General features: G+C 37.2%; 1 protein-coding gene across 4 annotated transcripts in view; it reads right to left on the bottom strand.

Moving 5' to 3' along the window:
- Positions 1-441: 441 nt before the first annotated feature.
- Positions 442-12,274, bottom strand: part of znf384a (zinc finger protein 384 a) — a 27,303-nt gene continuing 15,470 nt past the window's right edge. For 2 of the 4 annotated variants that reach the window (XM_072675511.1, XM_072675512.1), the window contains exons 6-12: positions 11,449-11,609; positions 10,837-10,913; positions 8,743-8,967; positions 7,090-7,257; positions 6,833-6,911; positions 5,789-5,947; positions 442-3,659 (exon numbers count right to left, since the gene is read on the bottom strand). In XM_072675511.1, the coding sequence (XP_072531612.1) occupies positions 3,246-3,659; positions 5,789-5,947; positions 6,833-6,911; positions 7,090-7,257; positions 8,743-8,967; positions 10,837-10,913; positions 11,449-11,609 (1,283 nt within the window). In that variant the 3' untranslated portion in view covers positions 442-3,245. The remainder of the gene's footprint in view (positions 3,660-5,788; positions 5,948-6,832; positions 6,912-7,089; positions 7,258-8,742; positions 8,968-10,836; positions 10,914-11,448; positions 11,610-12,274) is intronic. The other 2 variants (XR_011979283.1, XM_072675513.1) reach the window with 2 other exon arrangements.

Genomic DNA, 12,274 nt, shown 5'->3' with positions numbered 1-12,274 from the left:
GTCCAGTAATTCTCCATGTGGTCAGGGCAGGGGTACTCCAAAATAAAGACTAAAAACATTATGTATGTAAAGGGTATATAGCTTCATGCTAATATGTTTTCTTTTCTTATGGTAAGTGATGTTACTAAATTGACTATGGTCTCATGGAGAGGGAGATCTACACTATATAGATGACAGTACAGGGACACCTGCTCATTCATATTAAAAATAAATAAGTAAATAAATAAATAAAACAAACTGTATCCTGCTGTCCCAAGTGTCTGGAAGTGTCTGTCCCAACTATTCAGGCAAGGCTTTCTACTAGACAATGGAGCATTGCTGTAAAGGTGCATTCATTAGAAGGGTTGTAGACATTTTTTTTATATATAATGTATGCTGTAAATCACACTTCCAAGTGGCTAACTAGTAAGTGACTAGCCTTTAAGGACCAACGCAATAAAATGTCTCTCTTCTTTTTATTGTTTATATAAGGAGGAACAGTTATTTAGATGAATGAACATGGTTTATACAGCATAGTCATCATAAAGAAGTTAACAAGTAGTAGTAGACAATAATAATATTGAGAACTGTATTATTTTCCCAAAGACACATAATAGGATACAACAGGGATTACACATGAAATAACCAGCCAATTAACAGTCTGCTCACTGCAATTGGGCTCAGCATAAAAATCTGTCATTGGCTAGATGTCATTTAGTTCTTGGTTCTCTAATGTTACTGATATAATTTTTTTAACTGCATTTCAGCAAGAGCAAAGACACAATCCATTCCCTTTTCATAAAAGAAAACATGTTTTCTCTATATGTATGTTCAGAAATGTCCCATCAAGAATGAAGGATAATAGGATTCCATAACTAAAAGCAACACTCAGTAATAGTTAAAGTTACTCATAAAAGTAAAAAAAACTAAACAAAACAAAACAAAAAACACACACACACACACACACACACACACACACACTACTTAATAGTACCTGGTAACGAAATGTGAATCACTAGGTCACCTGCCACTTCTCTTGCTGTCTCTCTCTTCCTCCCTCAAAACAAAACAAAAAAAATATTTTGTGGAGACACAATGGAATACAAAATGAAAAAAGTAAAATTGGACATTTCACATATCAACACTTTTGCCTCCCTCCCCACTGACATGGTTTTCTTTCAGCATTTTCTTCTTACATTCCCATATACACATTTACACACACAGACAATAGAAAAATACATAAATATGATACATTACTAAAATGTAAATGATGATAAAGATAAGTTTCATTTAAGTGCTGTATCTCAACATTTTGCCTTCCTCTATCTTAGTGCAGTCTACAAGTTCTTTCACTCCAATCATGCCTAGTAGTAACACACATAACCCCCTCATAACAGTATCAGGACAGATTGAAAGGAGACATGACTCATGAAAGCAGATGTCCGCTACTGTGGACACTTAAAATGAATACAATTCATAACATGGCAGCTTTTACTTGCAAAACATTCTCACGACATATAAACAGCTAAGTGCATCACTTCACTAAGTGGTCTTGATAAGGACACTGCTTTAGAATCTCTGTAGAGATTATGCACATAGTTCAGGTTGCTCATATTGTGCGTTTTTTTATCTAATTAAGGCTAAATCATCATTATATCAGTGTAATACCTGTACCATTTTCAAACCTGACAAAGTCCAATATCTGTATATTAGTTCTACTGACCTGCAATAAGATTTGATACCGAGGCAGGTAATATACAGGTCACAGATACTAACCTACTTTAAGAATGCACTTTACATACTTACAGGAGCCTAAACAATGAAGCAAGGGTCACTATGCCTTTATTGGCAATTACTAACAGGCATAATAAAATTAGGAAGGAAAAAACAACAAAAAACGAAAGAAATACACATACGGGGCAAGGTGAACCAAAAGGTGATATGAATGCCTGAGACGTTTAGTGAGACACTGCTGTACAGATCACAACAGACAGTTTGTGTGTTTTATAGCAAATCACAGGGATAATACCTCTTGGACACCTTGGGTGCCACCACATTAAAAGATAAAGCACGCTTTCAGATGTCAACTGCAAGTTTGGACTTTTCTGTTTAGTGAAAATGTTTACTGTATGAAGAAAAAAAACTAAAACAGCAATAATGATCCAAAAATTCAAATGTAATAATCTACAATTTAAAATAGTACTTGACCTAGTTTTCCTTATTATTGAAATATTTCAACCCAAAATGGATCTACAATTACAAATGTTAAAATATTTGACAACTCTAACTGGAAACATCAGCAGACCCATAAATGTCTCAGTTATAGCACCCACGGTTAAAATAATTATGAAAATGGAAAGACTGTTAGATACAGAATTACTTAGCAGGGGAGGGGACTGCCAGTCCTGGAGGGCTAGATCCCTCCACAGTTTGGTCATTCTCCTGCTTAAACATACCAGCTAAATCTGGCAATTAACAATTATGTTGGAACATAAATAACGATTCAGTCTCGGGTTCTTCAAACCTTAAAATACTAGTCTTAAAACTTTATGGACGAGAGTGCCTTTTAAGATCATTTTACCAAGTTATTTTAAACGTTTTAATTTTCTTTACATCCAATAAACATTTTCACTAACTAATATCCCAGTAAGGATAGACAGTGTGTGGCAAGTTATTTAACCATACGCTATTCTAATCCAAATATTGTGAATATTGTAGTATTCAATGAACACTGAACAACTGCACGTTTTATTAAAAGAGACATAATCAGTCGTGCAGTTTCAATGTGTGAAACACTGAATAAAATTACTGTACTTACAGTTCTTTATAACCTTTTTGTGGCACTACTAATGCATTTCTGCTTAGAGGTTCTGTTCAAACTTCAAACTAAATACAGTGAAAATTGACCTGCTCGTGAAAAATGATTCTTGACAAGGTTGTAATGATAGACATGCCAATCTCTATGTTGCAGTGACTGCTTTGCTCTTACTGTGTATCTTTATTTGCAGTAGCTCCAAAGTAGCTCTGTGGTCTGGGCCATAAATGCTGGGCCATAACTTGTCAGGTGGTTTACATGGAACAACTCATCTACTACTCCTCTCATCTCTGCATCTCCTTTTTCCCCTTGATGCACCATACTGTTTGTATTGGAGTTTAACCCATTTCTTCTCTTGTTGTTTCTCATCTGAAGGCAGTGCAAGTTCTCTCTCATTTTACACATATTCCACCACCCTTGGCTTTCTCTTCTTCCATTTCTCCTTGCTTCTTTATGAGTTCATATGCTCCACTTGGATGGCAGAGGTGGAAACAGTGAGACAGAGGTCTTTATGAGCCGAAAGGTCAGCCACACTGACTGGCTTGTACTGGATCTCTCCGGCTGATACAGTCTTGTACTGGTGCAGATCGAAGGGGCAAGGAACTCCGTCTGTGACAGGGTAGCTGGTTGGTGGGTTGGGATTCGTCTGGTTCTGTGCCTGGGGCCCTGCTCCAGCAGCCGCAGCAGCAGCTGCAGCAGCAGCCGCGGCTCCAGCACCCCTGCCCCGGCCACGACCCCGACCACCTCCACTACCTGGTGTCTGAGCTGGATTTTGACCCTGCTGAGCCTGCTGTGCTGCTACGGCGGCTGCTACAGTCAGGGGATCTGGGTTGTGTTTCCGCATGTGTTTCATTAAATATGTCTCCTGCGGAGGAGAAAAGGCAGAGGTGATGTTGGGCTGGTTAAGTACAGGAATAGGTTCAAGATTAAGTAAGTGACTTCATTTTTACATTACTTAAAGGTAAGTGGTGTAAGTGTAAGAGTATGATTTACTTGGGTTTTGATGCTCAAAAGCTGTAACAACAGTCTAAAGAGGCCTTACACATTTGATCTTTGAAGTTTGTCTTATACTGAGAGCCAAACAAAGGCATAAACCATGGACATGCGGCAGACAAGTATGTGATTATAATTTTACTCTATGAGTTTAATGTGTTTGTCACAGCTAATACTAATTTCTGCTAGCCTCCTAAGGAATTTTCAATGTTTTGGAGCTAGGGTAGTATTTACATTTGAGAGATTGTTTAACACACTGTTAATCAATATAGTATATACATAGTTACAATTAACTTAAATAGAAAAAGTTTTGTTCGTCCTACTACACCTACATCCTATGAGTCAGTACAACATTATCTCCTTTGGCAGATATGATGGTTTGCAAACACTTTGTATTCAGTCTTTTTATTCTTGTAGGAATATTCTTAGGAATTCCCACACATTCTTTCTTGCATAGTGCTGCGATGTTCTTGTCATTGGAGAACTGAACACTGATGTCAAAGAATCTCAATTATTAATCAAATATGCATACTTTAGACACTGGCTTTTGTCATGAGGTTGTAGGGCTGATAGATTCCATAAAAAAAGAGCACAGGGATCATTTTGCTCATTTACATCAAACATTTACCTGTTGGGTTTCTCTCAGGTAAAAACTGGCCAATGCGCTCAAATTGGGGCAGTGGTGGGGCAGCGTTTAGCGCTCACTACCACAGATGGGTAAAATGCAGAGGACACTACTTTTACTGTGCCATGTTTAACAGCAGCATCTGTTCGGCAGCATAGCAAGTTATCTGTAAGTGTGTTTTTGTGCAGTCACAATTATACTTACACTTGAGTAAAAACATCTGTAATGGCCAACTGCCGGGACTGATTGGCTGCGTTTTTTTGTCAGCTCAGAAAACTGGATGGGATGGTTATGTTTTAGATGAGCTTTTATGTTAGTTGTATAGTTGTACTGTTTTAAGACAAAGTCAACAAATCGGCTTGTTCACTTATTAGGCTCTCCACGCCCATTTGGCTTTAAGAAAATGTTCACACCCCTGAGCTACAGAAGGCAGCTTTGAAACAAAGTTCATTTGGACTTACTCTTCCAAACATTCTGAATAGAGTTTTGCAGTGTTTGGGGAAAAACATCTATAAGTCTTTACCTGTCTACTATGTGTGTATTGAGACATCATTATTGAGGCACTGGTCACTGTGCGCACTACACTCTTTTCCTACACGACAGAAGTCACTGTCTGCTCACAGACTTGAACCCCACCTCCAACAGAATCGTACAACTTGCTAAAATTCTGGTGACGTTCATTTATAGCAAACATGCAAGTAGACCCAAAGGTCTACACGGAGGCCAGTAAAAGTTATTGAGGTCATATCCTTGTATTGTACAATAAGTCAATAATTATTGTGACAGGCCTAATTGCAACAGAGAGAAATTAGATTAGGATGTTTCAGAACGCTGGTAAAGTAAAGGTGCCTCAGACTCAGACAACTCACAGTGTCTTGTGAGTGAGAAGATGCCAGTGAGAAGATTTTCAAAACAAAATCATCATATTACAAGAATGTGTATGTGCTGAAAGCAAGTCGACTAGCACAGCACCTTATCACGATCAGGCACGATCAGGCCGTACCAAATGATCACACACTGCAGGTAAAACTCAACTCCAGCTACTGGAGACATGACCCACGGCAGGTGAGATTTTCAGGTTTTTTTTTTTTTTTAAACACCTGTAACCAGTAAACCTATACGATCATTTATTTTTATGGACAGTTAATACACTGTAATATTTATTTATTTCTCTATTTTTCATTAAAATGTGTGCACATAACTGCAAAAACAATAGCATAGTTTTGAGATGTTACCTGCATTACTACAGCATTATAAAATAAACAAAAACACCCATAAATGCTATGTACAGCTTCCAAACTACCCATCTATGTATTTTACATATTGTGTAAGTGAATATATGATTCTACTGTAAAATATAAGATAAAAGGTCTTACCGAGGTATATGCTCGGTTGCAGAGGCCGCAGGAGTAGAGTTTGGCATGTTTGACTGTGTGTGTAGATAGATGAACCTCCAAGCTGGCAGCATCCGTATAACCACGATTACAGTTATGGCACTTGTACGGCTTGTCCTTGTTGTGCTGTCTGCGATGAGACTGAGGGGGGGGAGAGAGAAGGGGAAAATATATAAATATATATATATATATATATAAAAATAAAAATACTTTAGTGTTAACAGCTTTACAGTCAAACATAAAATCTCCATCCCAAAAGATTAAACACAGCGCAAGTTTTACAGTCCAAAATAAAATTCCAAATTTTACAGTATTTTTTTTTTTACTAAAACTAGTACATTCAAGGATATCCTCAAAGGAAAAAAGGTGAAGTTTCAACAAAATGTTTTCCTGACAAAATGAGTAAGACTTAATGTATTAAAGGGTACCTTAAGCACAAGTGATCTATAAATGGTTAATAACAATGAAAGACTACACTCTGACTGGAGTTTTACAGACACAAAGCCTACACACCTCACAGACAAGAAATCTGTTTGTGGACACTTTATATGTTGGCAGAGAGCGATTTGAGAACCAGCTATGTGTTTTAAAGCTCCCGCAGTATAAAAAAAACCTTAGCTACCTACACTGGACGATTAACAAACGGTTAGCAGTGCGCCGTTCTGTGTGAAATACTCCCACACTTTAAAAGCACGCAGGTGATTTGTTTGTAGCTGCAGTTTGCGCACCGGCGCAAATTTGGATGAGAAATAATGATTGAATTTGAGCATAATTTGGATGAGAAAGAATGTAGGTTGTCTCCAGCCGCTACATGATATACCAGTAAGATTAGAGCTGGAAGGTAGAAGGAGTGTGGTGCAAACTCAGGTGCCCAAACAATGCAACTGCATTAGACATTACTGTGTTTTTTCCTCTCTCTGGCTTTCATCAGACCTAATTAGTTGATTAGATGAATCAGGTACAAAGCTCAACTCTGCAGTACTGTGGCCTGCCAGGGCTGGAGTGCAAAAGAAATGAGGAAGTTACCTGGAGGTTGGAGAGCTGAGTAAAGGCTTTCTCACAGCCAGGATGAGCACATTTGTATGGCCTATCACCAGTGTGGATCCTACAAAATGAAGACGTAAATGCATTAAGAAAGTGCAATTCGTTTTTTCGCAAAAAACACAATTTAAAACTTTAACAGACACAAGACCTACAATAACGAAGGGAAAATATGAAGAAAGACGGAAAAAGTGGATCACTGAGACTTTGTGATGCTAGATCTATCTTTCCCTGGCCATTACCTGTGGTGCTGCTGTAAGTGACTGAGCTGTCTGAAGGTTTTCTGGCAGTAGGAGCAGGTGTACGGCTTGGCCCCGCTGTGGATACGGATGTGCTGGGACAGGTAGCTGGAGTTGGCAAACGATTTGGAGCAGTGGGGGCACTTGTGCGGTTTGCTCTCTGTGTGGTTTCTAACAAAGGGTTGGGGGAGGAATACAGGGAGAGAGAGAGAAAGAAAGAAAAACATAGAGAGAGATTTATAAAAATCACTCAGGCTATGTAATCAAATCACGAGATCACAAAAAGTGTAGCACGAAACTTGCTTGCTGCAGTTTGTCAGTGTGCTCTGTTCTGTGTTTGAGTTACAAAACGCAGTACACAAACACACACAGGACACAATTATCCTGTTCTGTCTCATTCCTTCTCTCTCTCTTTTTCTGTCTTTCTCGTTCCACACTTCTTTCCCTAATTATAATGTCTATTAGTTTCAGTCAAAGATTATTCTGGAGCCTGTATGTGATGAGTATTATGTCTTGCACTTAGAAACAACAGACGGAAGTTCAAAAGGTTAAAGAAAAGATTAACAGATGTAAAACAGTTTAAAGATGTAGTAGAATACATTCAAAGGCATCAAATAGTGATTCCATGCAAGAGGCTATAGAGGCAACCATTATGGGACACTGATTGAAAGCTGCAGAAAATAACTCGGATTAAAACAGAGACAAAACAAAAAAAACAAAATACAAACAATAGAAAGAATAAGGAGGTAGAGTGAATTAAACTGACAGAGCATTTGATAGAACACAAACAGAGCTCAGATAACATGGCAGATAAACTTGCAATATTGTTAAGTGAAGCAGAGTGCAAAAAAGTCAGAGAAAAGAAAAATACATGCAACATTTAAAGAAAACATGCTTGAAACTTCTTTTCTCTAGTATCTCATCAAGAATTCCTCTCCAATCACTACTTGCATATGATATAATGGTAAAGAGCCTCTCTCAAGCAGTCTGGGCTGAAACAATCCTCATACTTTCAGTATGAATGGGCACTAAATAAACTGCATACAATGGTTTTGGCTAATTCAAAAGAAATAGAAAATGTTTTTTTTTTTAAATCAGTTTAGTTTCTACATCTGTACCATATGGGCAGGGGGACAGAATGTTTAGAAACCTAAACAATGTCTACATACTACATCATATTTAAATGTATTTAAACGTAAGGCTTAATAGCAACATTGCTAAGCAGCAATCAGAGGACAAAAACAAGGTATGAGAGGCATGGGAATGAGATCAGTTAACAGATTACTTAAAGCAGTCGGAAGTGTCGCTGAAAGTGAAAGAAGCATGTGGACTGACAGGGTAATAATATTTGAGTCATATTTGTGTAAAGTTCTGTAGCATTATGCAGTTGCAGCAAGAGTTGTCCTGCCCAGCTTACCAAAGTTACATAGTACACTTGCCAGCGTGCCCAGCATGGAGTGGCAACAGAGGCACTATTCTCCCTATTTCAGGTTAGGTCAGAAGCACCAAAAAGATTTTGAAGCAGTTATTTTAAGGTAAAAATGCTACATAGTGCGGCTTTATGGACAGAAAAGTTTTTGGGCTGTGTGTGTGTGTTTGTATTTAGAGATTTATATCAGACACACTTGCACACACATAAAAACAAGAATTCAGTACCGTGTGTGCTGCTGTAAGTGACTGAGCTGTCTGAAGGATTTCTGGCAGTAAGAGCAGGTGTAGGGCTTGGCCCCGCTGTGAATGCGGATATGCTGGGCAAGGTAGCTGGAGTTGGCAAACGATTTGGAGCAGTGCGGGCACTTGTGCGGCTTGGCTTCTGTGTGTGACTTGGCATGGATCTGCATATCCGACTTGCTGAAGAAAGTCACGGCACACATCCGGCATCTGGAGTGACATGCCAGGTGGAAAAGGAACACATTTAAGAACTATCTAAATAAAAATAAAGCGCTTACAAGCATGGTCGCAGAACTAAATTGAATGCAAAACAACAAACGCAAATGTATAAAACCATCTAAAACAACAGATGGATTTCATTTCAGAATAAAAGCCATAAAAATGTCTATATCAAACTGAAGACAGACCTGCTATTAGCATTAGCTAGCATTTCTGAGAACTGTGAAGCGTATGACACCTATAATATTACAAAAATACTCATATTTTCCTGTTAGCAACGTTACTTGTCATGAATTTTACCTAAACATGTAACACACAACGCCAAATCAACTAGAAACACACAAAAAGCTTCATGTTACTTTGCTGTTATACAATCTTATATAACAATAACTGAACCTCATGAGTCATACTAGTGCCAGTGTGAAGTAACTTGTGAGTCCTAAGTTTTTTGTAGATGCCATTGTTCAGCAAATTTGAACACTTTTTGTGCAAACGCTCCTTTTCTGATCAATGTAACTGACTGTCAGCAACAAAATTCAGAGATCAGTTCAAAATTGTAAGCATTCTAAGCAGATTTGGGTATTATTTTGGTTTTGAGTTTAAATTTTAGACAAAAGATAAAAAAGAGTAACATGCAAATGTTAGGGCACCCCAAACAATCTGAGCTCTTCTTAAAGGTCATGATATTAAATTAGTTTGGTCTTGTTCACAATCATTGTTAGGAAAGGCAGATTGTGCAAATGCCAAAGTTTTATAATTACTCAGACTTAAACCTTCTCAAAACAATCAGCAGCCATGGGCTCCTCTAAGCAGCTGTCTACTAAAAAAATACAAAATACAATAACTAAAATAACAATAAAAAAAAAAAAACTAATGCCTTGAAAGAGGTAGAAAACTATCGAACTTGTCACTAGATTTTGTTATTCAAAAGCAAAAACTGGACTGAAATAACAAATAAAATACTGGTTAATTTATGCAAAGAACTATCTTTAAATGATGAAGCATCTTATAATATTTTTGTACCTTAATTCTCATTTTGAATTTTTTGAATAATCTCAAATCATTGTATCTTGATTTTTACCAAAATCAAAATGATATTGATATAATATATTGATATTTATTTTGTTGTCTATACCGGACACGACTACTTAAACACATCTCACCATTAAAGGCAAATACTGTAGAACCAAAACAGGGCTGGAAAACCCATCCCAGGAGCAAACAGCTATAATCAAAGCTGGAGACATGGTAAATATTACAAATATCGTTAGTTTTCTAAAACAGTTTTCTTTGCCACAATTGGCATGCTAAAAAAGCCAAAAACATGGCGTGAGGAAGACAAAGCGAAGAAAGCAAGCATGGATTTATACTAGGCTAAAAGCTAACCCTTGTCAACAGACTTTACCATCTCTTCAGCTAACTAGCTGCACTCCGTGCCAACAGGATAGCAGCACTATCTGGTAATACTTTTTTTTTTTTTTTTAATAAAAGAAGAAATTTGGAAACACTGTTAAGGTGTTAAGTTTTCAGCACACACTCCCCTGTCCATGCAGTCCAAATATGGAAGCTATGCTATAAAACAATTCCTGTTTAAATTCACTAAATGTATCGCCACCTATTTAGCCTACCACACTTTTCCAAGCTATACTGTAGTTTTCAGGAGTGTTTCTGCTCAGAATGCTCTTGGAATAATATAATTCAGGATAGCCAATCAGAGCAAAGCACATTCATTCCAGCAAGTCCATTTCATTCTATTTTGGTAACATGAAAGTACACAAATGCAATAAGTGGAGCTCAAGGGGGAAAAAACTAATATAAAAAGATATGCATATGGGTCCTTTAAATACAGCATTTAAGTACCTGTATGATTTGCTTCCATCCTTGCCTGTATGATCATCCTCATCATTAGATAGATCATAGGGGTCAGCAGTGTGGTGCTAAAATAATAATAATAAAAGACAAAAGATAACATCACATAGATGTTAGACATTTTCTATACAAAATCATTTTCATACATTCTGCTAAAATTAAAAGGGGCACTCATCAGCAATCAGTTAACTGCATTATACATTTCTAATAAATGCTGAATACAAGGTCTTAAAATGTTTGAGTTTTTGGCTTGGATATATAATTTGTATACCTTAAGTGGTACACAGGCATGTTCACCTTGTAGAGGTTCTTCAAACTATAAAAAACGATTAATCCTCACACATCTCACTTAAAATTGTTTCTTTAAAGAACTATGCTTTAAAAGATTTGAAAGCATATTTATAAACAAAAGTTACAATATGTAAACTGTGCAGTTTTATTTAAATGTGATACTCATTACAAATTAAGAATCTCCACAGCAGACCCAATTGTTCTGTCTGTTTCAATGAGCACAAAGTGAGAAATAACAATTTTCATAAAAACAAACAAACAAACAAAAAAAACCTTAGCCTATAGTCTCCATAGAGATTTAAAAACTCTTGCCTGCCCTCCAGCAGCCAGGTGGGCAAGAATTAATGCATCACTTCCTGCGGGCAGGTTGTGTGTAGTCACAGGACCTGCTCTGGGCACCACAGACTTCTTTTTTCTGCCTCGCTTTGAGGGTGCAGGAACTGCTGGAGGTACACTACCATCCTCTTTCTTATCTGGAAAGAAAATAAAAAGTACACAAAACAAAGAAAAAGAAGCAATAAAAGTAAAATGTTATAACTAGATCAAACATGTTTGTGTGTTTATATACACACACACACACAAACACACACATGTATTTATAAACTGCTCTGCAGTGTCATACCTGATCTGATCTTTTAACAGTGTACAAAAAGTGTGTTTAGAAAAAATATATTAACTTAATAATAAAATAAATAAATCAAATTGTGATGGGTAAGTTTAAGAACCTCCAGACAGAACGACGGGCTGTTTGAGCATGATCAATGACTAATCAACTGTAGCTGACCAATCAATCCCAGTAATATTATAAGATAAGATAATCCTTTATTAGTCCCACAGTGGGGACATTCTCAATTATGGTCATCAAACCAGTTTTGGTCCCATTGACAAGTCCTGCTGGAAAAGGACATCTGCATCTCCTTAAACGTTGTCAACAGATGCAAGCACAGAAAGCTCTAAAGTCTCCTGGTAAACTTTTGGCTGCATTGACTTATGACTTGATATTCAATCATTTTAGTTTCTGAACAACCGCCAAGTCTGCAGTCTTCCCAATGTACTTGCATTTGCTGAGCGAGACCAAGATATATCGTATTTATACGATAAATACGTTTAAACAATTTACTCAAATTAAATATTTAAA

Source organism: Salminus brasiliensis, chromosome 3, assembly GCF_030463535.1.
Source record: "Salminus brasiliensis chromosome 3, fSalBra1.hap2, whole genome shotgun sequence".
Classification (NCBI taxonomy): Eukaryota; Metazoa; Chordata; class Actinopteri; order Characiformes; family Bryconidae; genus Salminus; species Salminus brasiliensis.
The sequence above is the reverse complement of the archived record's forward strand: the minus strand, read 5'-3'. Positions and strand labels throughout refer to the sequence as shown.